Consider the following 23,129-nt stretch of genomic DNA (forward strand, 5'->3'; position numbering starts at 1 on the left):
TGTGGCCACGATTCTTGACCCTTTACATAAGTGGTAGCAAATAACAACAACACAGAAGCTCTAGTATATATTTTATTCCGTCACTTGGATAAAACCTGATGATAGGCATCCCCCCCATACACACACAACCGAAGCAAAATAAGAGTATTCACTCTGCAATGCCATCGTTTTTGGTGTTTTCATCTGTGAGTTCAGATCAGAATTATTATTCAAATGTCACCATCAAATTAGACACAGATGGGGAGCCTACATGTATGGGGAATTATTAATAATGATTTGTTTCATAGTTAATATGTAGCCTTTCTCAAATACACGAAATTACAGTGAACATAATTCCCCCAAAATCTCAGACATAATTAACACTTCATTTTTTGAACATTGGAGTGCTTGGAGACTCTCTAGGGGCCATGCGCCAAACTATTTGGCGCTTTAGTTGAACCGTGACAAATAACAACTTTCCTCTAGCAGTTTGAATATTTTTTTTAAACAATTTGTCGCTTACCATTAATGCAAAAATCCACATCCACAAAAATCCATATGACACGGTATACAAATGATTAATGCACACATTTGCTTTCTAATATTTACTTTTTGAAGGAGATTGCGCTTGAAACATGTGTTGTGATGCGCGACATTACGCAGGGGCCCACCTCACAAACAATTAATGAAGTAGCGAAACGTTTGGTCTGTGGTGAAAAGACAAAGGGTCTATCTCTTTGTCTAGTCCATAAAAGCTCCGTGTATGCTGTGACGTGGTAGTGGTTCTGTGCGCTATGACATCTCCAAAATAACCAGTAACACCAGGAAGTCAAGAGCGCATTAAATTTTTTTTAAATAAAACATTTAATGAAAACATACTTCAATTGTATCTTCATTATCAACATATATTGTTCCAAATGTTGTGAATAATGTCGAGAGAGCGTGTGGTACGCCTGTAAAACAAACAGTAGGCCTATAGGCTAACATTTTAGATTGCCTATAAGTGAACACAAAAGCACCCCTTAACCTTCTATCTAAATATGTATTTTGGGAGCCCTCTGATAACCAAATGCTTTCAATAAAAAGGAAAAATATGCCAAGCAGATAGGAGATGTTGCCTTGCTCTTATAAAAGACACGAAAAGTCCAAAGTAAACTAAATATTACTGCTTTACAAATCATGCAAAAACAATATCCATATTCCATATTCGGATACCATGGACAGATGAGTTTATAGCTGTCAGTCTTGTCCCTTGATTTTTATCAGTGTCGTGTACAGTGGCGGTTCTAGACCATTTCAACTGGGGGGGCCAAGCTGGGGCCAGTTGTACTGTTAGAGGGGTCAGTTACATTAGACGTTATTGTTGTCATATCGTTTTCTTCACTGCATTAGCAGGCAAACGACCATGTTCATAATCATTTAACAATTTATTTGCATTTTCTGTTTAATAACGGATGTAAAAAAGAACGATAGCAAAAATTTGTTATGTAAAAATTATTTCATAGTCCACATTTAGGGGGGCCACAAGGGGGTCCAAAATTGTTGTCACAGGGGCACTGCCCCCCCCTTGCCCCCCCCCCCCCTCCCCCCTCGCTAGTGGTCGTGTAGTGTCTTGCTTGTTATGCAAAATTTAGACTAACATAGACAGCCCAGTTGCTGTGGAAATGGGAGATATCGGGAAAGAGTAGGTACGAAAGTGATGGAACAATATTCAACAATAAACTACGCTAGCTCTAGAGCAGGTGATACCTGCCCCAGTCTCGTGATTAACACTTCCTCTACTACTTCGCTTTACAATCTGTTGTAATTATTTATTAAACCAAATCTATGTATTATTATTTTAGCAAACAGAAGTACCAGGTGGGGCTTTATTTTCGTCTTAAGCTGTTGTTTGAAGGACTTTTGGAGAGGGCAATCAAAGTCTAAAAACTCGCTGACCAGATTGTTGCCATCCATTTGTTACAAACTAGCAGCGAACCTATTGAATTTGTCCCCTCTTGTTCAGACACGGAAAAGGGCTGCATACAAAGAAAAAAGGGAAACATCTCTAAGAAAGAAAAACAACTTAAAAAAACATTTAATTACAGCCCGGAGGCCATATGTACAGCTTTTGTGTATATTCTAACAATGTCTCTCCTTTAGAAAGTAGTAGGTGCGCCATTGGAGACGCGTGCGCTTTTGGAGAGGTGTGCGTATCTTGACCAGAATGACCCCTGAGCACACTTATCGCAAGAAGTAATTCGGTTTTGATGTGCTTTAGAGTTTTCTTTTCACATGCTATGTATTGTGTTCCAATACCTTAGCTTTTGATGAGAATATACACCAATTATAAAGGAATAGCAAACAGACTCGTGCTTGAACAATGTGCCTTGTGGTCTCAGGGTCTAATGAATACAGTTATTTTGTCCTCTTGTACAGGTTTAAGGCCCTGCGGTTTGGAACACAAATTGCACAGTATGACGATTGCTGCTCGACCTCGCTCGATACTCAAGAAAACTGCACAGGTTCGTCAATCATTATTATAATGAACTTTGTGATTTCATCAAGTGTTTTTGTCCATCATCGATTGACAAAAACATACAATTTGAATAAAACAACGATTTTCTTAGTCTTTCTGTACAACAAAAGTGTTCCATTACAGTGTTTTGGATTTTTTATCCGATAAACATTATTCTTACCTGTCAGTATTGGATTCCTATACTAGGTACAGTGGAATTAATCATATACCCTTTGTAATAATGAGCTGTAATAATAGTCTCTATTTGATTTATACCTGAATGTTTATGGATTATGCTTGACATGCATGAAAAAGACTGAGCTGTATATAGGTCTACCAGTCCTTAAAAATAATACATAATCCAACCATGAGTAAGGGTCACTGTGAATAGGATTTAATAACGATGACTGTCAAATACCAACTTTTGTTGCTTTTGTAACCAAATCTGGCTAAATTAAATAACCAGAAAGAAAATAAAAATATATGTGAGGTAATTAAATGTATTGTTGAATGTATTGTTGAATCAATAGCCTATACTTCTCTTCATCTCTAACATTGAGCTGGGCTTGGTTCACAGTCATGGGAGACTATTTACGATCAAGTTGCTGTAATGGCGTTGGTAAGGCCAGTAGGTGGCATTATTGTTCTCCCTCATTAATCATGGGTCAAATAGGATGTCAACGTCTCAGAGCAGTGGCAGATAGCCTGCATTGGGATGGCACACATTGAACGGTCATGTATTGTGTCCTTGAAATGCTTATATTAGACCAATAGGCCTACTATTCAGGGAATAGTATAAAAAGTATAAAAAATTAAAGAGAGCGTGAAAGGAGGGTCAAATGCGTGTGTCTCATGGCCAATGCTTCAGAGTTGGAAGCTCTGATTTAAAGTACTATTCTTCCACGATAAATTCCATTATTTGGTGTTTTGTTGTTGGTGGTGGAAAACGCTGCGGCCATGGCACACGCTTATCTAACCATTCAGTGACCCCTCATGTCCTGTGGATGGGTTGCCTGGCTACTCAAATTCCTTGCGAACGCTACGCCTTGCCCACGAACGTTAGTTTCTTCTCTGCAATAGAGCCCGCCAGATTGTAGTCGTAAAAAAACAGAAATTTGTTACCTCTGGTTCGTTCAGCCATTCATTCATTCAGCTATGTGGAAAATTCATGGGGAAATAATATGATTTTGGGATAAACGCCCAAAATAAGTTCTGATGTTAACACAGGCTTAGGAGATCTTATATGTTTTGTTCTATGAGATAATATGTCAGTTAACATGACCTTTATGCAGCGGTGACCTGTCATTCAGGGCAGGTGGGTCAGAGCCCCACCTGTTTTGAGCCCCACCTGTTTAGCAAAATATATATACAGTATATACAGTGTATGCTTTTTTTTTTTTGTTGCCTGTTTTGCATGTTATTTTGGCATTAATACATGTCACATATCAGTTTGCAAACAATGTAAAATAATAATAATTGAGGTAAGCAGGTCAGCTATATCAGCTATGGTTTTTTAAAAGGCAGTAAATGAGGCTGAATGAACTGTTTCACTGCCAGACAAGGGTTAGCTGTTAGCCAGGTGTAGCGGTGGTAAAGATTCATCACATGGTTCTGAAAAGAAAGCTGTTGGGGCCGATTTATGTAGGCCCTAACAGTTTGTAGGCACCGTTTGCCACCATTATAGTGCAACTACATGTGCATATTACCTCACTTGCCTCGACACCGGTGCCCCCGCACATTGACTCTGTACCATTGCGTTGTTGGTTAAGGGCTTGTAAGTAAGCATTTCACTGTAAGGTCTACACCTGTTGTATTTGGCGCATGTGACAAATACAAATTGATTTGATTGATTTCATGTATTGTTTAGTGTTGTGTTGTGTAGTGGCTTTTCTGGCATGCATCTAAAAAAAATGGTTTTACATTTGGCCCACCAAGATTTACATACTAAAATCTCCACAGCCTTTATGAATTATGAAGCCTTTATGTGCTTTCTGTGATTTAAAAACATTACTAAATGCTTTAAAATTCACAAAACAAGTGACGTTAGCTGATTAAGATTATCTCATAGAACAAAACATATAAGATGTCCTAAGCCTGTGTCTACCACAGACCTTATTGTCTGCATTTATCAAAAAACCCTACAAAAACTATCCATTCATTTCCCCATAGGCTTTGTCCAACAAACCATAGTGGAGTTAGTGCCTACAAAAATACGTAATTACTATTGTTCTCTATGAGTCTGGATCTGAGTACATCCATAACCTCTGCCGAGTCCCCAACAACTGGATGTTCCAGTTTTCAAGGGAAATGGAAAGTCGTGTGACTTCCGCTTTTGGACATGAACAAGGCGACACTCCATCTCAACTCCTCCTTCACATTTATTGGATGGATTGAATGGCGCAGAAGAGAACCTCTCCCAAATGTTTTGTTGTTGTGCTTTTCATGACCAGTATGTATGGGATGTAGTTTCAGGTGTTTCTTTTAAGCCTGCTACGTTAGGTTAGTCGTACATCCTGATGATTTCTAGAATGAAAAATATTCTAGCCACTCTGATTGGTCCCAGAAACCAATGGGTTGGACCAAAGCCAGAACACATGTGGGTAAAGCAGCGGGTTGACAATTCTTCATTGGCTTTGATACTCTGATTGGTTAGATATGATACAATCACTGATTGCTTTGTTTTGCACAACACCCCGCATTTTGACATCGCCACAAACGACTTCAATGATGGCAGTCTCAGACTGAAGTATGAAGCGAATGATAGAGCAACAGAAGAATTCAGTTTGAGTTGTCAGCCAAGTGAACGGGGGCATTGTCATCCTATGGGGGCATAGCCATGGTAGCCAAAATGATTGCCTGCCCAGCATTTTTATACATGACCCTAAGAATGACGGGATGTTAATTGCTTAATTATTCAGGAACCACACCTGTGTGCGAACACCTGCTTTCAATATACTTTCTATCCCTCATTTACTCAAGTGTTTCCATTATTTGGGCAGTTACCTGTAATTGAAAGTAACACCAGCCATAGTAATAGTTGATGTGCTGTGAGCATCCCCACAAAGTCAATTGGACAACTGAACGATTCCATGCAGTCCATGATTCATTTTGGACTTTTCAGGATGTGAACGTTTGAAAGCCTTATTCAGAAAGAGAATATTGGTGAATATTGAATATAAGATCCTATATGATACCAGTAATATCTTCAAAAAGACAGGGAGAGATAATGGAAGAAAAAAGAGAAGGAAGAAGTGAAATCTATCTCTGAGTTTACAATGTGAGAACAAAGCAAATGAAGGGAACTCTGAAGAACTTGAGAAGGATTTTATTGTTTTGAAATTCCACCATTGCAGAGTTAAAGCAACAGTATTAAAAAATGCGCAGTGCCAAGGACAAACAAGTGGCTTCAAAAATCCTCAGAGGCAACATCCTGAGAAAGTATGGCCTGGTCAAAGCCGCAAACAGAGAATTTGGATTTTCAACAAAACCAATTGGGCAAATGAAAACAGGCCAACAAGTCTTTAATACTCCAGGAAAAAGCTGTGTAACATAATTAGTACAGGCACAGAAGAGAAAATCACTTGATTCTATGAACGTGATGTCAACAGTAGAGCAACAACAGAGAAAAAGGGCACATTAACGAGGAACAAGAAAAAAAGCAAAAGCGTTTCTTAAATGGCACAATTCAGAACCCTTATCAGCATTTTAAGAGGGAATATTCAGAGATTAAAATGTCCTGCTATGAATTCTGCAAAAGACGTCCTTTTTGGATTGTCAAGTCAACAGTCCAGGATAGGGACACATGGCTCTGCAAAACCCACGCCAACCTCCAGTTCATGGTGGACAAACTACAGTATCAGCTGCAGCAACATTGAGAATCTTATTGACTCTTTGCTGTGAGAACCTGAAGAAAGAGTGCATGTACACAGAGTGCTCCCTTTGCCAAGCAAAAGAGCTTAAAACATCTGACTTTGATGCTGGTGAGCAGACATGGTGGTTTGAGTGGAAAAACAAAGCTGAAGAGAGCGAGAGAAGAAAAAACAAAGAGGGAAACATGGAGAAGTTCACTGTACATTTGATAGTAAAAGAAAAGGTGTGTGGCACACTGCAGATTCTACTGGAGATTCTACTGGAGGACTTCTCCAAAGGATTGAAAGAGAAGTTGGAGAAACAGGTGTACAACATTCGACACCAATATTACAAACTGAAGGAATGAAAAGAGAATCTGTGGAAAGAGGAGATCATCGTGCATATTGACTTTGCAGAGAACTCAGGGGCGCAACTTTCACTGGGGACGGGGGAACATGTCCACCCCACATTCTGAAATGGCATTTTTGTCCCCCCCCCCCCAGTTTTATCCTTGGAATGTGATACCAAACGAGGCAACAGTGTGCTTTACGACCACGCAGGCGCCTCCGAGCTGTCGGGTAGGCTGTTTGGAGTGTTTATCCGACTGGATAAAACTAATTATAATAATTATGTCTCCACCCCACTTTTAAAACCGAAGTTGCGCCCCTGATAGAACTACCTGTGTAAATACACCAGTGAAATCCAGGCAGTTCACTTCGGTGATTCTCACAAGCAGGTGACCTTCCACACCTGTATTGGATATAACACAAATTATACAGTTTTACTTTGCTCACTGAGCTCTTCTATGCGGATGACCCCTCTGCAATCTGGGCTCATCTCTTAAAAACATTGGTCTACTTCCTTGAGCTCTGTACATTGGGTACTTTTAGAATGTTACTTTGTCTTAAATTAATTAAATGTTTTACAATGGTTGTTGTTCAAAATGTTTGCATTCAAATATTGCTTTCATATGTTTTTTTTACATAGATGTCATTTCCGCCACACTCATATTTTTTTAGGTAAATTAGTATATTATGTATAATTTACATTGATTGAGTTGTTTTAAATGGGGAAATCATATGGTTATCACTATCTCACAAAAAGGTTGGGTGGAAATATCTTCTTTTCCATGATGAATAAATGTTTTCAGTTGTCACAAAGGCGAGTTTATACATTCAGGCATTGTGTTGAATTATTAAGATCAGGAAACCGTAAAATAATATTGAATACAAGTTCATGTACAAATGTATAAGAAATGTCTTATAAATTAATTGTATGATATTTCCTTTTCACCAAAAATTGATATTTAGTGACGTGATGTAAATTACATTTGTCTCTGGCTGTCTGAGGGAAATGACAAAAATATATAAATTCCTGAATAGTACGATGCAGCCATTATCAGATATTATTTCTAGACAAATCAAAGACAATTATAAAACTGGTAAAATGGTGTTTCAATGAGTTTGAATTTCTGAAAGCTTCCAGGGCAAAAGTCCCCGAAGTTGCAGAATCACCCATTTATAGTAGGCCTATATGGAAAAATAGGCAGTAAAGGAATTTACCCATTGAGCAAATCTATCGGGTTTGTAGATTTCTAATTGCGTGTACCGTGCACAAATAATACGACGTATGCCGCGTTCAAAACAACTGGGAACTCGGAAATGTCTGACTTCAGTGTGTTCAAGACAACTGGGAACTCGGAAAAAGTCGTTTTGAGCGGTCATCCAACTCGGAATATGACTTTCCGAACTGAAGATCACTGACGTCATGATTTGACCTCGTATTTTTCAGAGTTCCCAGTTGACTTGAAAGTACTATTTAAGATGGAAAGGTTGCTTGCTGGGAGTGTTTTCGGGTTTGAGAGCAATAGCGGAAGCAGAAGTAATGCTTGATTCTGTTGGCGCGAGTGAAGATAGAGAACATGTGTGTAATAAGAATGGAGCTATAAGGTGTAAAGTTGTAAATCAAGATAAGCCTCGGTATGATAATGCGTCAATTCCTTGTTGGAGTGCGATTCATGAGCAAGGATGTTTTTGGGGGAAACCTGTTTGCGTTCACAAAGATAGTGAAGAATGCATTGGACTTGTGGAGTCAGTCAGAGTGACCAAGAGTGGTATGATATTGATTTCATGTGTGTCAAAAGAACAAAAGGTCAAAGCACTGGGGATGTACAGTACTATCTACACATGAAGTGGAATGCTATGATTATCGGAGTAGGGCACCGATAAAAAAGCGTCCTGTCTGGCATCTCGATGGATATTGAGGCTTCGTGTAAGGCTGGGATATATGAGATATGTGGTGCAAGCTTATCTACCAAAGCCACTTCAGTGTCATAAATGTAAAAAGTTCGGCCACGTGACAAGTATTTGCAGACGGAATATTATTTTTGAATAGTCTGTGATGGGAATCAAGTTCCATAGTGAAGGAGGTCAAAGTAGGAAGGATCAGGGCTGTCGAAGGCCTCCTATGCAGATGCAGTGAACGTTGACGAAGTAGTGAGTAGACTTCATGTAGCTATGGCAGTGGATGATGCTCAACAGTATGTGGATGTCAGTCAGTTGAAAGATTCTGAAAACGAACGCTGAAGAATGTTGATTTTGTTGCGTTTATTAATTGTGCAGGACAAACTAACAAAAAAATCGAAGAAACTGTAAATCACTGTGAAAGCAGCTAAAAGGTTCTTGGATCTGCAGGGTTTCACTGCTGAAACATTGCAGGGAATACTGTCTGAAGATGCTTCCCCCTCTCAGGCCCCAAAGGCTGTGTACGGATCTGACTACATTTGAATAAGTGAAGGAGTACATTGAATTTCGTTTTGTTTTTTGAGATTAACATGAGTGTGTTTCATAAATGTTTAGTTAAAAAACAAAATCGTTAAAGTATCTCCGTTTTCACCCCACCCAATAGGTGGCGGCAATGCATTTTTTGGATGTAGTCCGCCAATAAAACCTTGAAGAAGAAGAAGAAGAAGAAGAAGTCGAAGAAGGTTGCTTGCTTTTAGTTGCTTGTCACTTCCTGAGTTTAGTTTACGATCTCTATAATATAGTGGTATGTTTATCAGATCCTCGACCACAAAGCGAGCTATACAAAAATATTGAAGTGACTTTCCCTACTAAGAAAAAGTGAAGACAATCATTTGCTGAAGGCTTGCCTTGACACTAACCATGGACTATTGGGTAAGTGAATAATACGCTTTTTTTCAGTAGGATTTTCTTTCTTTCTCTGAATAAATGTAAATATTGCTTGAGCCATGTAACGTTAGCTAACTCCGTGTGTCAAAAAGCATACAAGCAGCAGGTCTCACTGATAAATTATTTACATTATAACAATTAAGTTGACTGTGTTGCTGCAGGCGATAGTAAAGCGTCCAGAACAGTGGAGCTAAGTTTGCCTACACACAATCATGTTGCTTGCCCTGGAGCGCTAACGTTACAGTGTTGACATAGTTCGCGCATTGTTAAAGTGATTATAGCACACATTCTTACTATTTGAATAACACCCCTGGCATTTATAATAATTTTGAAGTCGATCCTTTTTCAACTGCGAGGATCATTTTCTTCAGGGTAGTTTATTTTGTATGTATTCGGAGGGAATAATGTCGCATAAATACAGATCAAGAATCTGATATGGAAAGGTCAAGATTCTTCTAAGATACATTTTGTCTTTAACTGCCTCAACAACTATTCACACTTGCAGGCATAGCCTTCTAGTTGTAGGTTTGATTTTCTTTTAGTTTGCAGTATAATAAGGGTTTTAAGACAGCTATTAGAGTGAATAACTGACCAGATGCATTCTAGAAATGTGGCAAATTTGTCAGAAATGTCAGTGTTCTGAGTATGGAGTAGAGTCACCTGTAGCTTGACAGGTTCTTTCTTCACATTCAAATGATCCAGGTTCTTTCTCATATTCAAATGATATGACAACTTTATGATCAAAAACTGTTTCTCCTGCAGGCAATCTCCTTTGCAGTGATTTAAGACATAGAAAGGGAGCTTTTACTGAGAAGTAGGGGTGCTGAGGGTTCAGCACCCCCCCCCCTTAGAAAAATCTGAATAAAATAAAAAATGTATGTTAAAAAATAAATTATCTTCACAAAAGTAGTGCACTGGGCCTTTACTAGTCCTGTATTAGCAGACCTATAGACTTACACAGTATATAATACGGTATATACAGACATCAGCAGCCCCACGTACTGTACGTCTTTGGACATCAGTACCTTCAACACTTTGTGCCATGGAAATGTGCTTTTTATCACTTGCACTACAGATGTCGGATCTTAATTTGACCCGTTTAGTCGCAAGAGGAAAATAATCCTGCAGTAGGAGGATCTGAATGTCTGAGGAAATATTTACAATCGCCGCCAGGGGGGGTGTTTGTATACTAGTGCTGAGTAATTAAAACAACGAATGGAACGATATCTGTTCGATTATTTGAATTCCATTTCGTTCAGGGTTTTTTCTGTGAGCTCAATAAGCACATTTCACAGTTTCTCTAGAGATAAATCAGATCATGCTTGAACTGTGTAATGTAGTAGGGAGTTGTAATTTCCAACAGGCCGATATTCTACACAGTTTGATGCAGAAAACGTGGTAATTAACTACAATGGCCATAATCCATTGCGCGCCTACTTGTCCGGTCTGTGTGTTTCTTTTACTGCTACGAGAAGAGACCGAAGAATGCGCGATCGAGAGGGATAGAAAGCAGTTGCATTGCAAGTTATCTCTACCTGAAAATACATAATCTAAGTGATTGATCGTTGGTATTCAGCAGTCATAAAGGTATTAAAGAACTACTAAAATAGGGATTTTGTCAGACAGCATAGGCAGCAGGTCTATATTGATGAGATTACTTGGAATGAAATAATTGTCATCAAATGTAATAAACAAAACCAAAATATTTTATTAAATGAATGTAAATAGGTGATTATTAATAAGTGAAAAGTAGTAATGGGCAGTCACAACCATAATGGGACTTTTATTAATTTGACTTTTAGTGTTTTCAACCCACATAATGTATAGTGCGTTTTAATGTTTAAAAAAAAAACAATTGAAATCGAAAACGTGATGATTTTTTAAATAATCGAACCGAAACTGAACTGACCTCAAGCACTAATAGCTCAGCACTATTATATACAATGCACTACCATACCTACATTGTACCTTTGACTAGTTCAAGTATCCTTTGTAGCTTTAGAAGTGCAGGACGGGTAGGTGGCGTGCGGGTTGAAAAAATAGAAAACAATACCTTAAAAAAATGCATAAATGTATCATTCTTGTGCAATGTTTATCTATAGGCTACATTTGAGGTGTTTCTTATATTAGTTTAGGCTATCTGGCATTAGTGCATAAGTCTACGCTTTAAGGGCCTAACTGTATGCATGGCAAATAGCCTATACGCAAATCGGCAAATGCTTTTGGGAACAGGTAGAAAAAATTAAGAGGCAAAAAGGATAACGTCAGAGTTTAACTCCAAAAAAAGAAAAGCTGCAAAATGGAGAGTTGAAAATTAAGAGAGGGGAAGGCTAGAAAAGTAATGTTTTGGAAAGATTTGGTGAAGTGGTAAAATAGGATGATTGTAAGGCGCTATACAAATTCGACAGTCACAAAACGGGGACTTCAAATAGGACTGGCACGTCAAGGGAACTGTGGCCTAATGTTCAGATGGGTTAAATGGAAAGTGAAATCTGGACACTAACTGTAGGTTTATAACCTCTCACGTAACCTTCCTTTTAACTCCTGCAGAATTAAGTATTTCTTGCAGTAAAAGTATACAGCAAATGTAGGGTACATTTTTACTCTGGAACAGGAGTGGAAAAATCTGATTTTCTTTCAGCATCTTGAGAGAATGCGAATGCAGTTAGCACCTCTACAGATGGTATCTATCTTTATCAGCATAATGAGAGCTGATAGTATTTCAACCACATAAAATATGCATCCGTTTTCACAGCTTTCTATTTTCTTACAATTTGTCAAAATGATGTCATTTGAACATTTTGCACAGAAAATCTTTACTGTTTTTCTTTTTTTTGAGTTATAGCATTTTCTCCCCAGTCCCTAAACGTCTTTGCTCCGCGAAAGAAGCAGAGATGACAGAGAGAACTTTACCAATGTAAATAAGATTGAAATCTATCGATTTATGACATTCTGGTGAGCAAGAGTTTATTTAGTCTTCTAAGGTAAAATATAGGCTAATGACAGTCACAGAAGAAAAGCTGCAAGTGTTTAATTATCGATAAGTTGACTAACAAATAGAGAGAGAAAAATGTGCAGTTTTATGTTTAGAATTAGCTTTAAAAATGTCTAAATTCTCTCAACCTCAATGTGTAGAATAGCGTGAGATTAGCTATAAAACTGCACATTTTTCTCTCTGCCCAATGACAATATGTGTAGAATTGCTTGAAATTAGCTTTAAAACGGCAACATTTTCTCTCAGCCTCATGGCAAAATGTGTAGAATAGTATCAGATTACCTATAAAGCTGCACATTTTTCTCTTTGCCCCATGGCAAAGATACCGTAGAATAGTATAGAATACACTATATACATATGAGATGAGTAATGCCAGATCTGTAAAGATTATTAAAGTGACTAGTGTTCCATTCCTTAAAGTGGCCAGTGATTTGTAGTCTGCCTATAAGCAGCAGCCTCTCTATGCTAGTGATGGCTGTTTACCAGACTGATGGCCTTCAGATAGAAGCTGTTTTCCAGTCTCTCGGTCCCAGCATTGATGCACCTGTACTGACCTCGCCTTCTGGATGATAGCGGGGTGAACAGGCAGTGGCTCGGGTGGTTGATGTCCTTGATGATCTTTTTGGCCTTCCTGTGACATCGGGTGCTGTAGGTGTCCTGGAGGGCGGGTAGTTTGCCCCCTGTAATGCGTTGGGCAGACCACACCACCCTCTTGGGAGCCTTGCGGGCAGTGCAGTTGCCGTACCAGGCGGTAATGCAGCCTGACAGGATGCTTTCAATTATGCATCTGTAAAAGTTTGTGAGGGTTTTAGGTGACAATCCAAATTTCTTTAGCCTCCTGAGGTTGAAGAGGTTCTGTTGCGCCACCTTCACCACACTGTCTGTGTGGGTGGTCCATTTCAGTTTGTCAGTGATATCTATGCCAAGGAACTTGAAGCTTTCCACCTTCTCCACAGCGGTCCCGTCGATGTAGATAGGTGGGTGTACCCTCTGCTGTTTCCTGGAGTCCACAATCATCTCCTTTTGTTTTGTTGACGTTGAGTGAGAGGTTTTTTTCCAGGCACCACACTCCCAGAGCCCTCACCTCCTCCCTGTAGGCTGTCGTGTCATCGTTGGTAATCAAGCCTACTACTGTTGTGTCATCTGCAAACTTGATGATTGAGTTGGAGGCGTGCTTGGCCACGCAGTCATGGGTGAACAGGGAGTACAGGAGGGGGCTGAGAACGCACCCTTGTGGGGCCCCAGTGTTGAGGATCAGCGGAGTGGAGGTGATGTTTCCTACCTTCACCACCTGGGGGCGGCCCGTCAGGAAGTCCAGGACCCAGTTGCACAGGGCGGGGTTCAAACCCAAGGCCTCAAAAGCTTAATAATGAGCTTGGAGGGTACTATGGTGTTGCATGCTGAGCTATAGTCAATAAACAGCATTCTTACATAGGTATTCCTCTTGTCCAGTTGGGATAGGGCAGTGTGTGGAGTGATGGCGATTGCATCGTCTGTGGATCTATTGGGGCGGTAAGCAAATTGAAGTGGGTCTAGGGTGTCAGGAAAGGTAGACGTGATATGATCCTTGACTAGTCTCTGAAAGCACTTCATGATGACAGCGGTGAGTGCTGCAGGGCGATAGTCATTAAGTTCAGTTACCTTTGCCTTCTTGGGTACAGGAAAAATGGTGGCCATCTTGAAGCATATGGGGACAGCAGACTGGGATAGGGAGAGATTGAATATGCCCGTAAACACACCAGGCAGCTGGTCTGCGCATTCTCTGAGGATGCGGCTAGGGATGTCGTCTGGGCTGGCAGCCTTGCGAGGGTTAACACGTTTAAATGTTTTACTCACGTCGGCCACGGAGAAGGAGAGCCCACAGTCCTTGGTAGCGGGTCGCGTCGGTGGTACTGTGTTGTCCTCAAAGCGTGCTTAGAATGTGTTTAGCCTGTCCGGAAGCAAGACGTTGGGCTCGGCGACGTGGCCGGTTTTCCTTTTGTAGTCCGTGATTGTCTGTAGTCCCTGCCACATACGTCTCGTGTCAGCCGTTGAATTGCGACTCCACTTTATCTCTACTGATGTTTAGCTTGTTTGATAGCCTTGCGGAGTGAATAACTACGCTGTTTATATTCTGCCATATAACCAGTCACCTTGACATAGTTAAATGCGGTGGTTCGCGCTTTGTTTCACGTGAATGCTACCATCTATCCACGATTTCTGGTTAGGGTAGGATTTAATAGTCACAGTGGGTACTCCTATACACTTCCTTATAAACTCATTCACCGTATCTGTGTATGTGTCTAGATTATTTTTGCAAGCTACCCGGAATATATCCCAGTCCATGTGATCAAAACAATCCTGAAGCGAAAAGATAATTGCATTTATTTCAATGTTTTCAAAAAGTAAAATGAATAGTCTGATGATTTATACATCAAAGAAAAGTGTCTCAGCTCAACTAAATCGAATTTGGATAGGGTCAAATGCATAAACATCTTGACAGTTTTTCAAAATGAAATAGTAGGGCCACACAATACAGGCTTTTAATCCACAACAAGGACGATTTAAAAATGCCAGCATCAAACTGAAAGTACAGTAGGTCTATGCTACTGTTGCTGGCGCATAACAGCTTAGCAGTGGAAATCACACCTACTGTAAGAGCCATCCACTCAAAAGACCATAAGTATATTGACAAATTATACACAGCCTAACTATAAAATGTGGGCTAGCATCCACACTGGAGGAAACCTTATCGTTCTACAGTAGGCCTACATCTGTCAATCAACTGATGGCACAAATCAGCTCAACTCAGCCAGTGAAACACAAACAGTAGGCTATTATCGGTTTTCACACCTTTCGTTATGTGGCAATGGATAGGCTAACAAGTAGCCTACAAGAATGTGGCATATTGAAATATAATCCAATAACAAGTGGCCTATTGCAACCATTGATGGCACTGTATTATCGCGAAGTAATGCCTCTTTAAACCATCAATAGGCTCAAAATTCACCCGCACAGCTGATCTCAATTGAAACTATTATTGATTACCGCATTTCCGGTCCCTAAAATATGATGTTGGGGTTACCTTAGTCCTGCTTGCAACCAAAGTCTTTCAAGATACTTATGTACATATAGTGTATGTGGACACCCCTTCAAATTAGTGGATTCGGCTATTTCAGCCACACCCGTTGCTGACTGGTGTATAAAATCGAGCACACAGCCGTGCAATCTCCATAGACAAACATTGGCAGTTGAATGGCCTTACCGAAGAGCGCAGCGACTTTCAACCTGGCACCGTCATAGGATGCCATCTTTCCAACAAGTTAGTTCATCAAATTTCGGGCCTGCTAGAACTGCCCTGGTCAAATATGGGTTTGGCAGACGCCTGGAGAACTCTGCCTGCCCCAATGCATACTGCCAACTGTAAAGTTTAGTGTAGGAGGAATAATGGTCTGGGGCTGCTTTTCATGGTTCGGGCTAGGCCTCTTAGTTCCAGTGAAGGGAAATCGTAACACTACAGTATACAATGACACTCTAGACGATTCTTTGCTTCCAACTTTGTGGCAACAGTTTGGGGAAGGTCCTTTCCTGTTTCAGCATCACAATGCCCCGGGGTACAAAGCGAGGTCCATACAGAAATAGTTTGTTGAGATCATTGTGGAAGAACTTGACTGGCCTGCACAGAGCCCTGACCTCAACCCCATCGAAGACCTTTGGAATTAATTGGAATTCCGACTGCGAACCAGGCCTAATCGCCCAACATCAGTGCCCGACCTCACTAATGCTCTTGTGACTGAATGGAAGCAAGTTCCCGCAGATGTTCCAACATCTAGTGGAAAGCCTTCCCATAAAAGTGGAGGCTGTTATAGTAGAAAAGCGGGGACCAACTCTATATTAATGCCCGTGATTTTGGAATGAGATTTTCGATGACCAGGTGTCCACGTACTTTTGGTCATGTAGTGTATGTGCGCCTTCTGGTTGGTATTATCATTGGAACAACTTGGACCTTTAAGAGACTAAGGGCGATTTTATCTATTTGACAAGTATTCTGTACAATTGAAATAAAGTATTTAAAATCAAATCATACTTTATTTGTCACATGCGCCAAATACAACAAGTGTAGACCTTACCGTGAAATGCTTACTTACAAGCCCTTAATCAACAGTGCAGTTCAAGAAGAGTTATTTATATTTACCAAATGACTAAAGTAAAAAAGTAACACAATAACAATAACGAGGCTATATACAGGGGGTACCGGTACCGAGTCAGTGTGCTGGGGTACACTGGAGGGGGTAATGTAAATAGTCCGGTGGCCATTTTGATTAATTGTTCAGCAGTCTCATGGCTTGGGAGTAGAAGCTGTTAAGGAGCCTTTTGTTCCAAGACTTGGCACTCCGGTACCGCTTGTCGTGCGGTAGCATAGAAAACAGTCTATGACTCGGGTGACTGGAGTCTCTGACAATTTTATGGGCTTTCCTCTGACACCGCCTATTATATAGGTCCTGGATGGCAGGAAGCTTGGCCCCAGTGATGTACTGGGCCGTACACACTACCCTCTGTAGCGCCTTAAGGTCAGATGCCGAGCAGTTGCCATAACAGGCGGTGATGCAACCGGTCAGGATGTTCTCGATGGTGCAGCTGTATGACTTTTTTTTTTGATCTGAGGACCAATGCCAAATCTTTTCAGTCTCCTGAGATCTTTTCAGTCTCCTGAGGGGGAAAGGTGTTGTTGTGCCTTTCCTCATATACCACGGCAAATCTACTGTGGAAGTTTACCCGACTCTTTTGTATGAATGGAAACTAATGTTGGTGTAGCCTACTGTTATTATTTCATTTGTTTCTTATTTATTTTATGCATTAAATACAACTGTCTTTAAAATGAAGTGTCTGGTATAGTAATTTCCTATACAGATCTGGGTGAAATATCCCTCGACTGTCCATATTTTAAATGTGTTACTAAATTATGTCAATCCCCCGATTTGAGTTATTTATGCTAGAAGGGCGTGTGCCGGAATCGAACCCACGGTAGGGCTATGTGCGATATAAAGGCAGCGGCTCTAACCGCTAGACCACAAATGAACTCGGTGTTGACAGTTGACGCTTAGATCGTGGTACTTGACTTCATAATTTGAAGCGTTTGAATTTTATTTTCCATAAAATACAGACCTTAGAACTCTAAGAATTCATAAAATGTGTTTGCCAAGCCAGTGTTGATACTAATGTGTATTATCACACTGTTTTTCCCTTGATGTCTCTCATAGCAGTAGCCTCCTCACACCCAGTACATTTCCATGAGAAATACGACCTCCCCTTGGAGACAACAAAGGTCTCCTTACAGAATACTGTTGGCCTGGGAAAACGGATGCATGGGCGTTTACACAACAATAGGGAGAACAAAATAAGCGTGAAGATCGGGCTTCAGCACTGCATAATTTGTCCTAACGCAAAAACGGCCACGAAAAATGTTTTGTGACGGGCAAAGTATGTTGTTTGAAAAATGTCAGAAAGAAATGTGTCGGATAACAAAGAGTACGTACGTGGCAAAGGGTTTATATCTGTTGCACCAGGACTTTCCTTTTGCCCCGACGCAAGATAACACCATTTAATCTCTCCAGTTTATGGCATATAAAAACTTAAATGTGGCACTGGATGCTCAGCTTTGCTGTCTGTGCTACAGAAGCACTGAACTCAAAGGGAACTACAGCTATTGCATACATATTTAAAAAGTCCTGTCAAAACGTTCGTTTTTCCCCCAATTTTAGATGGAGAATGAAGCCTAATCCTACGATAATGCATTAAGATTAGCTGCTCATCTGATACATGGCCGCTGCTGGTCACATAGTGTGTTGCTCCCAACTCTGCGCTGTTTCGCTAACCTTGGCAAACCTGTCGGAGATTAAACCTAACAACTGTCGTCAGGGGGTGTATTCCTGTGATTGAAAGGCAAAGCGTTCATTCAGGTTCATTCATTGTAGAATTTGGGTTTGTCATTACTATAGGCTAGGCCCCTGTCTGTAAAACTACTGTCAGTACTCTTTATTACGTAAACCATTTTTTTTAATGTCATACTGTTTCTTTGTTTTTGTTGCTGTGACTTTTACTTGACCTGGATTGACGTGATTCCATTTAAGCAGGTCGTCAGTCGTCAATTAAAGCCTACATTTCTAATGAAGTAACTAAAAGTGTTTGCGTACTGCATCACCAGTACCTATTATATTTTCCCCCAAAGCACTATGCGATGTTAGATTCAGTGGTTAGGAATAGTGGTTATTCAAGTTACTGTCTTGTGGACCTTAAGCTTTTCCCTATCTGATTACAGGGAACCTTCATGGATATTATCTTTATTGTTATCAAGCAGAAACGCATAGTGTTGTAAAAAGTAGTGATCTTACAGATAATAGATAAACACATTTTACTGCACTCGTGAAATTAATGAATTATTTACTATAACCGCTGGTTTGGAAATAGGCTCAATTTGTCAAATGAGGATAAGGTATGAGCAGTTTTTCTATATTCCACACCTAAAATAGTGTATTCCTTACTTAATGTATTTTGTATTTGGAATACGTTAGTGATACGTCTATCAGATAATAATGTGCAGTAGCATGTTATTGCACTTCCTCTGCACTCAAATGAACACAACCAAATTAATTTGTTAGGGGAGGAAAAGTGTCTATGATGTTTCTCTCCTCCATTGGCTACAAATGGTATGTCTAATGGACGACAGGGGCAGAGTGTAGTCAGCTGATTCCTATTCCTCCACCTCACCTGGTCCCGGTTGTGGAATTTTAACATTTATTTCACCGTTATTTAACCAGGTAGGCCAGTTCAGAACAAGTTCTCATTTACAACTGCGACCAGGGCTACCTGTCAGTCTAAAGACTAGCTGCATTTTGAAGTAGCAGATTACCCTAGTCACTTTCTCTCTCTAATGTAATTTCCGCTACTGCGTTTCTACAGAGCGAAAGAAATTGAACCACAGCGCGAGTCTTCTGGTGTAAGTACTTGTCATTAGTAGACTTATTAGTACTTGTTGGGTATTGTATTTCTGCTTTCGCAAAGATTAAAGTTGACTGATGGTGTGTTGAACTGTATATGATGGAAAGTGTGATGTCAATTGATTATGAGGGAATTGCATTGTGACTTGTGTGTTTTTAAGGGTTTGTCATTTCGATTTTGTGCACGGGATGTAAATCTGCTATTGGGGACATGGTTAAATGATGGTGATATGTGGTGACAGTCAGTGTCTGTAGCTAGGTTTCCATCCAACTGGCAACAGATTTTTATGTGAATATTCTAAAGTCCATATTGAAACACTATGCAAATTTTCCCACCAGAGATGTTTCCATCAAATGTACTTGTTGCGGATAAAAGGCTGTGCTGACATGTTTTTGTGACCAAATTGTGTACTGAACAAAAATGTTAATGCAACAATTTCAAAGATTTTACTGAGTTCATTTTAGGAAATCAGTCAATTGAAATACATGAATTAGACCCTGATCTAAGGATTTCATATGACTGGGCAGGGGTGCAGCCATTGGTGGGCATAGGCCCAACCACTTGGCAGCCAGGCCCACCCACTGGGGAGTTTTTCCCCACAAAAGGGCTTTATTACAGACAAAAATACTCCTCAGCACCCCCCACCCTCCTCAGATGATTCCGCAGGTGATGAAGCTGGATGGCCTGCACAGAGCCCTGACCTCCAAATGACATTGGAGGCACCTTATGGTAGAGAAATGAACATTTTAATTATCTGGACCTTCCTGCAGTCAACATGCCAATTGCATGCTCCATCAACTTGAGACATCATGGGGCATTGTGTTGTGTGACAAAACTGCACATTTTAGAGTGGCCTTTTATTGTTCCCAGCACAAAGTGCACCTGTGTAATGATCATGCTGTTTAATCAGCTTCTTGATATGCCACACCTGTCAGGTGGATGGATTATCTTGGCAAAGGAGAAATGCTCACTAACAGGGATGTAATTTATTTGTTTTAATTTTATTTAACCTTTATTTAACTAGGCAAGCCAGTTACGAACACATTCTTAATTACAATTAACTGCCTAGTAACAGTGCGTTGTTCAGGTGCAGAACAACAGATTTTTACCTTGTCAGCTCGGGGATTCGATCTAGCAACCTTTCGGTTACTGGCCCAACGCTCTAACCACTAGGCTACCTGCCACCCCAAACAAATGATTTGTGCACAAAATTTGAGAGAAATAAGCAGTTGTGCATATGGAACATTTCTGGGATTATTTATATTATTTACTTCAGCTCGTGAAACATGGGACCAACACGTTTTATATTTTTGTTCAGTATATCTATTTTTGTCCTTTATTTGATGGGGGGTTACAGGTACAATATACAGTTGAAGTCGGAAGTTTACGTACACCTTAGCCAAATACATTTAAACTCAGTTTTCACAATTCATGACATTTAATCCTAATAAAAATTCTCTGTCTTAGGTCAGTTAGGATCACCACTTTATTTTAAGAATGTGAAATGTCAGAATAATAGTAGAGAGAATGATTTAGTTCAGCTTTTATTTTTTCATCACAGTCCCAGTGGGTCAGAAGTTTACATACACTCAATTAGTATTTGGTAGTATTGCCTTTAAATTGTTTAACTTGGGTCAAACGTTTAGGGTAGCCTTCCACAAGCTTCCCACAATAAGTTGGGTGAATTCCTTCGGACAGAGCTGGTGTAACGGAGTCAGGTTTGTAGGCCTCCTTGCTCGCACACGCTTTTTCAGTTCTGCCCACAAATATTTTATAGGATTGAGGTTAGGGCTTTGTGATGGCCACTCCAATACCTTGACTTTGTTGTCCTTAAGCCATTTTGCCACAACTTTGGAAGTATGCTTGGGGTCATTGTCCATTTGGAAGACCCATTTGCGACCAAGCTTGAACTTCCTGACCGATGTCTTGAGATGTTGCTTCAAGATATCCACATAATTTTCCTGCCTCATGATGCCATCTATTTTGTGAAGTGCACCAGTCCCTCCTACAGCAAAACACCCCCACAACATGATGCTGCCACCCCCGTGCTTCACGGTTGGGATGGTCTTCTTTGGCTTGCAAGCCTCCCCCTTTTTCCTCCAAACATAACGATGGTCAATGGCCAAACAGTTCTATTTTTGTTTCATCAGACCAGAGTACATTTCTCCAAAAAGTATGATCTTTGTCCACATGTGCAGTTGCAAACCGTAGTCTGGCTTTTTTATGGCGGTTTTGGAGCAGTGGCTTCTTCCTTGCTGAGCGGCCTTTCAGGTTATGTCGATATAGGACTTGTTTTACTGTGGATATAGATACTTTTGTACCAGTTTCCTCCAGCATCTTCACAATGTCCTTTGCTGTTGTTCTGGGATTGATTTGCACTTTTCGCACCACAGTACATTCATCTCTAGGAGACCGAACACATCTCCTTCCTGAGCGGTATGACGGCTGCATGGTCCCATGGTGTTTATACTTGCGTACTATTGTTTGTACAGATGAACATGTTACCGTGCTCCCAAGTATGAACCAGACTTGTGGAGGTCTACAGTTTAGTTTTTCTTGGCTGATTTATTTTGGTTTTCCCATGATGTCAAGCAAAGAGGCACTGAGTTTGAAGGTAGGCTAGGAAATACATCCAGAGGTACACCTCCAATTGACTCAAATGATGTCAATTAGCCTATCAGAAGCTTCTAAAGCTATGACATTTTCTGGAATTTTCCAAGCTGTTTAAAGGCAGAGTCAACTTGGTGTATGTAAACTTCTGACCTACTGGAATTGTGTTACAGTGAATTATAAGTGAAATTATCTGTAAACAACTGTTGGAAAAAGGACTTGTGTCATGCACAAAGTAGATGTCCTAACCGACTTGCCAAAACTATAGTTTGTTAACCTCCCTCGGCAAACGTCCCACCTAGTCAACAGCCAGTGGAATCGCATGGCGCGAAATACAAATACCTAGAAAATGCTATAACTTCAATTTCTCAAACATATGACTATTTTACACCATTTTAAAGACAAGACTCTCGTTAATCTAACCACATTGTCCGATTTCAAAAAGGCTTTACAGCGAAAGCAAAACATTAGATTATGTCAGGAGAGTACCCTGCCAAAAATAATCACACAGCCATTTTCAAAGCAAGCATATATGTCACAAAAACCAAAACCACAGCTAAATGCAGCACTAACCTTTGATGATCTTCATCAGATGACACTCCTAGGACATTATGTTATACAATACATGCATGTTTTGTTCAATCAAGTTCATATTTACATCAAAAAACAGCTTTTTACATTAGCATGTGATGTTCAGAACTAGCATACCCACCGCAAACTTCCGGTGAATTTACTAAATTACTCACGATTAACGTTCACAAAATACATAATTATTTTAAGAATTATAGATACAGAACTCCTTTATGCAATCACTATGTCCGATTTTAAAATAGCTTTTTGCAATATTCTGAGTACATAGCCCGGCCATCACGGCTAGCTAATTTGACACCCACCAAGTTTGGCCCTCACCAAACTCAGATTTACTATAAGAAAAATTGGATTACCTTTGCTGTTCTTCGTCAAAATGCACTCCCAGGACTTCTACTTCAACAACAAACGTTGTTTTGGTTCCAAATAATCCATAGTTCTA

At 40.1% G+C, this 23,129-nt stretch overlaps 1 protein-coding gene across 1 annotated transcript in view; it reads left to right on the forward strand.

Moving 5' to 3' along the window:
- Window positions 1-9,279: 9,279 nt before the first annotated feature.
- The window catches only part of sgpl1 (sphingosine-1-phosphate lyase 1), a 36,037-nt gene continuing 22,187 nt past the window's right edge, over window positions 9,280-23,129 (forward strand). Inside the window, exon 1 of the mRNA XM_029753222.1 lies at window positions 9,280-9,501. Within this exon, the coding sequence (XP_029609082.1) occupies window positions 9,490-9,501 (12 nt within the window). The 5' untranslated portion in view covers window positions 9,280-9,489. The remainder of the gene's footprint in view (window positions 9,502-23,129) is intronic.

The sequence above is a fragment of the Salmo trutta genome, chromosome 5 (assembly GCF_901001165.1).
Source record: "Salmo trutta chromosome 5, fSalTru1.1, whole genome shotgun sequence".
In the NCBI taxonomy this organism is placed as follows: Eukaryota; Metazoa; Chordata; class Actinopteri; order Salmoniformes; family Salmonidae; genus Salmo; species Salmo trutta.